The sequence below is a fragment of the Pistacia vera genome, unplaced genomic scaffold, assembly GCF_008641045.1.
Source record: "Pistacia vera cultivar Batoury unplaced genomic scaffold, PisVer_v2 Contig223, whole genome shotgun sequence".
NCBI lineage: Eukaryota > Viridiplantae > Streptophyta > Magnoliopsida > Sapindales > Anacardiaceae > Pistacia > Pistacia vera.
In genome coordinates, this window is record NW_022196028.1 from 3484952 (window position 1) to 3492860 (window position 7909).

At 34.2% G+C, this 7909-nt stretch overlaps 1 protein-coding gene across 2 annotated transcripts; it reads right to left on the bottom strand.

Moving 5' to 3' along the window:
- Nucleotides 1-1650: 1650 nt before the first annotated feature.
- Nucleotides 1651-2836, bottom strand: LOC116130539 (zinc finger BED domain-containing protein RICESLEEPER 2-like). 2 transcript variants are annotated; one of them, XM_031416269.1, is made up of 3 exons: nt 2279-2836; nt 1858-2176; nt 1651-1767 (listed from the first exon to the last, which is right to left on the bottom strand). In XM_031416269.1, the coding sequence occupies exons 1-3, from the start codon at nt 2816-2818 to the stop codon at nt 1703-1705; spliced, it is 924 nt and encodes a 307-aa protein (XP_031272129.1). In that variant the 5' UTR covers nt 2819-2836; the 3' UTR covers nt 1651-1702. The 2 variants fall into 2 exon arrangements, with proteins under 2 accessions (XP_031272129.1, XP_031272128.1); XM_031416268.1 differs by having other exon boundaries at nt 1651-1770.
- Nucleotides 2837-7909: the final 5073 nt, after the last annotated feature.

Genomic DNA, 7909 nt, shown 5'->3' on the forward strand with positions numbered 1-7909 from the left:
AAGAAAAGAAACCCCGACAAACAAAATCAAAGAAAATGATACATAGAAAATTAATGTTTCCAAATAAACAATCAAACAATCAATAAAGTTTAACGAAACTCACACTCTAGCAGAGTTGGTGAAACTCACGACATACATACATCCTAATTCTTAATCTTCCTAGCTACAATTAGCTTGCAAGTCTCTAGTAAGATTATGGTCATATAGAAGCTTATAAAGATCTTACCCATATAGAAAAAACTAGGAACTCAATAATGCAACAAAACCCACACATGAAAAATTACAACTAATGCATCCTCATGATACAAAATACATTCCAAAAAAAAAATACAAACTCGTTCAAATCAATTGGAAAATTAACCCTATGCCTAAAATTTAAAAAGCAGAAAAACAAAAAAAAACATTTGAAAATGCAAAACAACCAAAGATTCAAAATACAATAACAAACCCAGATGCAGAAAATCGAAATTACATGAAACTAAATACACCAATAAAGTAGAGAGAGAGTGGAATTGACTGAGAAAGAAAGCCTGTAATTTGTGGCCTATCTTGTTCATATGGACCTTCACATATCTTCCAAACATAAACTCGCTCTCCCGCACTCAAAGTAGCCAAAACGTGCGCATCATCCGCGAAAAACACCATATCCGTGACTCTCTGAATCCCAACAAAGAACACAAACTCTCTGTAATTTAAAGCCAAAACTAGTGAAATGAAACTGGTTCACAAGCAACAAAAAAGCGTAACTTATATAAAGAAGAAAGTAATGGGCCTTGTGTGTATAAAAGAGCCGTTGTTTTTATTTTTAAAATTTTTCAAAAATTAAATGCTATTCCATCCTTGGCAGGATTTACCTTATTGGTTTTCCTTCATGCCAACAACATGGCTGATAGGGACACTCGGCGGCGAGACTGGCATGAAGGAAAGCCAATGTCTTCTCATTTTTATTTATTTATTTTTCATTTATTTATTAATATTTTTATAAATAAAAATTGTTGTCAATTTTTTATGCAAAATTTTTTTGCCTTTTTTTTTTTTAATTTTAAAACAGGATTTTTTTCTTTTTATTTAAATTAGTTTATTAATTTTAATATTTAAACTTTGAAATCAAACAAGCGTTTTAAATATTTATCTAAAACCAAATAAATAAGTAGGGGTATTTTAGCCTTTGTGTTGTTTAACAAGTTACTATTTAGTATTCCTAAGTAGACCTGGCAAACAGGCGGGTTGGACGGGTATGGTCCGGGTAGCAACGGGTCACGGGTTAATGGGTGAAAAATTCTCGCGGGTCGACATTTTCATGATCCGTACCCACCAGTGCGGGCGCGGGTCACCCACGGGTCACCTCTGAAAATGGAAGCAGCTTTTTACATTTTTCATATTTTTTACTGTTTTCCATATTAAACTTATTAGTTATTAACTTATTATATTAAATAGATGGATGATTAAAATAAACTTGATTAGATTTCACCAATATTATTAATTCAATATTAATATTTTTCATATTTATATCAAAGTCCACCATATAGATAATAGAATTAATAAACACTAAACATACATAGTAATTACTAATTAGTAAACACTAAACATATAAAATTGTTTAACATTCAACATACATAACATAGTAAACACTAAATAATTAAACGTATATAATTGTTTAACCAAAGTACCAAACACACTAAACAAACAAAGCCTCCCTTGATTATGCAATCTCCTTCCCCCGCCCTTGACTTAATGGCACAACCAGCTGAACATCATCAATTTCATCTTCTACAATTAACAAGATATAAGTTAACTATCGTAATATATTAACAAACAAAAATATTAAAACATGTGAAATATAAGTTAAAATGTTACCTTTAACTTCATATCCAGAAATCCATGTCCTGGTGCATATCAAAGACTCTGCATTCTCCGGTAAAAGTGAACTTCGATATTTACTGAGCACTTTGCTACCAATACTGAAACTGGATTCCGAAGCAACAGTCGTTATTGGTATACTCATCACATCACGGGCCATCATCGAAAGTATCGGATATCGATCACTATTTTTCTTCCAATGGTCCAGGACATCCAAATTGCAAAATTTGATGCGATCAAATCTTGCCTCTCCCAAATAAGTATCCAATTCGGACTTCTTAGTAGCACTAAAGTCACTCTTGTAGTAGTCAAATTCCTGCACCATTTAAATAGTTAAATTTAATAAAGCAAAATTACAAAATAAAGAAAACTTTATTAATCACAAGAATATAAAAATATTTAGGGAGTATTGACTTACACAGATATCATCTCCAATGATATGAGGATTACTAGCTTGTCCGCAATCATCTCCAGTGGGAACCTCATGGCCACTTAGACTCTCATAAGCAGCAAAAAGCCTATACAACTCCTGTTGCACCAACTCCAACTTTCTTGTTGCAACTACTGGGCCATCAACTTTTTTGTAACAAAACTCAACAAACTCAAACTTGAAACGTGGGTCCAGAATTGCTGCAATTGCTAACACAACTGTATAAGAATCCCAATATTTGTCAAATTTTCCTTTCATTTGACTTGCCATGGTACTAAGAACTTCATCCTCATTTTCCATCTCTTCGTATAAACGCACTTGAATTCTCCACACATTTCTGAGATACAAGTTTGCTGTGGGGTACTGGGAACCCGAAAAAAGAGTAGTGATCTCATAAAATGGTTGCAAGAACTTGCAAATCCTCTCGCCCCTATCCCATTCTTCATTTGAAGGACAACTTTTATAATTGGGATCTATCAGTGCCAAATGAACAAACACACGACGGTATATTAACGCACTTTCAAGCATTAAATAAGTGGAATTCCATCTCGTGGGAACATCCATTCGCAATCCTTTTGAGCTTATTACACCAATTTGTTTGACAAGTTCTCCAAACTTCATTCTTTTAGCCTCACTTCCTTTAACATATTTCACACTTTCACGAATTTTATGCAAAGCCACGCTACTCACCTTTAACCCTTCTTGGACTATCAGATTCAAGATATGTGCACAACATCGCACATGAAAAAAAGAACCATCACATAATAAAACATTTTGCAGACAAAGTTGACTCCTTAAAATGTCTTCCATTTTATCATTGTTACTTGCATTGTCTAATGTAAGAGAGAAGACTTTCTTTTCAATCCCCCAATCTTTTAAGAAATCATACACTATGTCTGACAAAAGAGCCCCCGAGTGTGGAGGAGGAATATGGCTAAAATTCAGAATTCTACTCTGTAACTCCCAGTTCTCATCAACATAGTGAGCCGTTAAAGAAATATACCCATCAGTAGTACAAGAACTCCAAATATCAGAAGTCAAGCATATTCTACCCGAAACCCTCTCTAAAGCAAGCTTAATCCTTTCCTTCTCCCTGTAATATATCTTTAAGCAATCTGCCTTAGCGGTGTTCCTAGTATAATGCTTAACTTCATGATTCAAATACATATGGACATCCCTAATTCCTTCATGCTCCACTATTGAATATGGGTAATTATGTTTTATGATTCCTATTGCCATCTTCTCACGATAAATTTCTTGAGAAATCTTCAAACGTCTCAATTTAGTGTCACAATCCATCATCATTTGATCTACACTAGTAGTAATGGTACGTTTAGGACAACCTTCCATATGGCGCCTCATATTCTTAGTCCCATGACTGGAACTACCATGTGCATAAGACTTACCACAAATCATACACTTTACCCTCACTTCCCCATTATCTTCTGTATATGTTGTAAATTGACCCCAAACATCTGAAACTTTACGTCTTTTTGGACAAACAGTACTACCAGTAGAAGGAAGTTGACCTACGGCTACATTACGACCCATTCCTAAATCTGTAGACTCCTCCATACCAAGCCAATCTAAAGGACACAACAAAGTATTTACATTTAAATTAATTAACCAATCATAATTCATAACAATTCGTCCAAAAAAAATAAAAACACTCCCATATATTTTACAAGCAAACCAGCCCTACCAAATGACTGGATTTTTCCAACTCAACAATCAACACCCCTCAACTCCAATAAGTATAACCAATCATAATTCATAACAATTCATACAAAAAAAAAAAATTAATAAAGAATTTACGAATTCAAGTTGCATTAATAGCATATAAGGTTATCAAATACAAATCATAATATATTACAAATTGATCACAAGTTTGACTTATATGTTATAAGTGTGACATTTAATATAACAAAAATTTTGTTATATTTATTCTGTATAACTTAACATGGATGTTGAGGAAGTAACATGATTAATTAATTAATTTGAGAATTTTTTAAAGTATGACTTTAAATGCACCAAATAATACACAATTTTTGTTAGCATAAAAATCAATGCTTCTTTTCTTCATTCAATTCTTTCACCAATAGTTTTAGAATTTATAGATCAAAGTCAAAATTTGGTACCCTACGGTCCCCACCCATAAATTGCCTAAAGCAACATTTTCTTTTTGTATCTCCTATCAAATAAAGAAAGATTATTTCTTTTTGTTTTTAAATGTGACTGCTTCTCAATGTTTTGCAAGCAAAATCTATTCGGTCACCTGCTTTTCTTTTCAACCAAATAATTAAATATATGTTGAATTATTGATGCATATTATTAGATAGGATGTAGGAGTAATCTACAAGGTTGTAAACAAAGGAGGGTGTGCTTGTAATTGTATCTAAGTAAGTCAAACACAGCGTTTTAGTGTCTGTCCTGCCAAAACGTTGCGTTTGGTTACAGATACCAACTATTAAATAGTTGGTCTTGGTACTCGTCTTAGACTCTTAGTCGTCTAGTCGTCTTCTTCAAAACAGAAAAAAAATCAGTAAAAAGCTACAGCCTACAGAGCAGTTTTTTGTCACGCAAGATTTGTCTTTTCTTTTTTCAGTTTCAAACTTTCAATTCATCTCTACAAGATTGGTTTGAATTAAGAGACCACACTGACCTGTCTGCTGCCCTGCTGCTGCTGTGCTGGTGCTGCCGTGAGAGGAGATCTACTGCTGCCGTGAGTGAGATCTGCTGCTGCCGTGACCTGTTGCCGCTGCCGTGACCTGCTGCTGCTGGCGCCTGCTGCTGTCGTTAGAGAAGTCAAAGAATGAGGGAGAATGGAGCTGCTGTGAGAGTGAGAGAGTGAGGGAGTGGAGCTGCTGTGAGAGGACTGGAGCAGTGGAGCTGCTGTGGAAGAGAATGGCTGCTGCATTTTTTGTTTTTTTCTCTGATAAGTTTTGCTATTTTGGTTTAGATTAGGGTTTGAGTTGAGACTTGAGAGTGAGACTGTGAGAGGACTGACGACTGACGAGACGAGTCATAACTTTTATTTTATTTTTTTAAAATTTTGAATTTGCGAGTTCGTGGGTAGTACCCGGTCCATCCGCAAAAGTCACGGGCGGGCCGGGTACAGATCAATTTTTCACGGGTCGAAATATATATTACTCGTACCAGACCGTTGGGTACGGGTACCCGTTGATCCGCGGGTACACCCACCCGTTTGCCAGGTCTACGTTAGATGGGTGATTTAATGAGATATTAATGCACTACGTTGCTATTCCAAACATTCATATTAATCCAAACGTTTCTTGATTAAGATTACCGAGATATTAATATACTATTCCAAAATTCATATCATTACATTATTCTCTATCTCATCTGTAAGATTAAACTCACTCAATGGATTTAACTGATGATATTATAATAATAATTATATAAGTGCAGCACACTAACATTCATAAGTTTAAACATTTACGTGATTTAATAATAAAGTATACAAATGCGTTATGGTGAAGATGGCTATTAATAATTACATAGGTGAAATGTATACCTCTCTAATTTCATTCAACATCACTCGGTACCATGGTTATCAAATCGTGTATTATATCGTGTACCAAAAACCTAATTTTTAGAATCGTGTATCGCGTATCATATCGTATCGTATCGTAAGATACGTCTTTTTAAAAAAAATTAATAAAATAATCAAAATTTTCTAAAAATTAATATAATCCCCAAGATTAATTAAAGAATTTTATGGTATTATTGACTTTAAATTACGGTATTACATAATCAAAATTAATCACAAAATTCCAAGATCAATGTCAATATCTCCACTTATATTATTATTATCATGTAAAATGGGTAATACATATTCCTCTTCACTTCTCCATGCAAAATAGGTAAATTTGGATAGGTTTTAGTGAATCGGGTTAGGTGACCCGGTTTCGACCCTAATGTTTTTTTAGACATTGGCCCAAATTAATAAATCGTATCGATTTATATCGATATTTTTAAGGATACGCATGGATACGTAATCGTATCACGTATCGATAATTTAAGATACACTCTGATACATATCGTTGGCGACTTGTATCGAATCGTATCGTATGGACATATCAGGTATCTAGGTATCTAATAATCATGCTCGGTACCACCGCCACTCATCAACGAACACCGCCTCTCTCTCTGTATTCGCGTAAATTAAACGCTTACGGTCTCCAAAACTTCATTTCTTCTTTGTTCGCAAGCATTAGAGGAGCCTTTGCCCCATTTCAAGAAGAACAGACATACTGAATCAGAGAGCCATAAGTTTTCTCAATTTCTCTTTGCTTTTTTTTTCTCAGCTTCACCATCTGTCTTCGTACTCCTCAGTTTCGTCATCCTCTGACACGTCATCTTCATCCTACCGTCGTCGTCGCTGCCGAAATCTCTGCCGCGAAAAAGATAGAGACAGGGAGTCGGCATACAAAAAGGTACGCCCTTTAGATCCATTCCTCAATTCTTATTTAATTTTATTAATTCTGTGTATAATTTCATTTCTTTTATTTAACTATCAAACTGTTGTTGAATCTATACGTAAGTTCGTTATATCCTTCAACTGATCGACCTTAGTTTACTCTTACTTCTGTTTATTTTTGTTTCTATTTTCTTAATTTTGAATTCTTGAGTTTGAGTGGTGCTTGGTTGCTGAAACCGCTGGAGGATGGAAAAAGAACTGGAAGTTTAATTTTAGGATTGCTTTTAATGAATTATCTCAGTTTTTGTAGTTTATTTTAGTTGAGACAATTGTAATAAGAGTCGATCGAAATGTTTTCTCAGCTATCTCGGAGAGGAAATGTTTTTGTTCTTTTTGAGTTTGAACCCTCTGATTAGAGTCATGTTTGGGTTAATTCTGTAGTTTTATTAAATTAGCTGTTTAATAGAGCAAAATGGTTGAATTTGTAAGCTGTTTAATGAATATGTTGCCTAAATTGTATTTATGTTTTAATTGTAATGCTGCATTTTTTGTTAGCGGTTATGATGATTTTGTTGTTTTTTTTTTTTTTTTTTTAATTCTTTGACAGCTTGGAAATGGAAGGAAAAAAAACAGTAATGATATAGAGGGAGAAAGCTAGAGATCGGCATGGGTATGTTGTAAAGTGTATTTACTGATTATTTCTTATGTTTAATGTTATTTGTGAATGCACGGTGAATTTTGGTATTTTGAATTATTTTTTTTGGGTTTTCTGTTGTGTTCCTCCTCTTTTTCTCTCTTCTCTTCTGGAGGAAATGCCAGAGCTTTGAGAAGAACCCAGATGATCAGAAGAGTGGGGATATGTTGAAGTCAGACAAGTATGCCAATCTATTTTCACAATAATTATGTGTTTTTCATTCATTTCATGTTTCTTTGCCAATAGAAATTGTTAATGATTGATTTCTGAAACCAAAACTGAAATGAAAAATGACTTTTTGCGCAGAAGCACACATGTTTTGGTGGCTATGCAGAAGTCCATATAGGGTTGAAATCCTCTAAGCCATGGCTAATCATTCTCTGGTTGCAAGGTGGACCTGTGAGTATGTTTGAAGATGAAGTGTGAAATTAGAATTACTTAGTTTGAGATTTGAGAACAGCAGAAAAAGAAAGTTCAGTTGTTG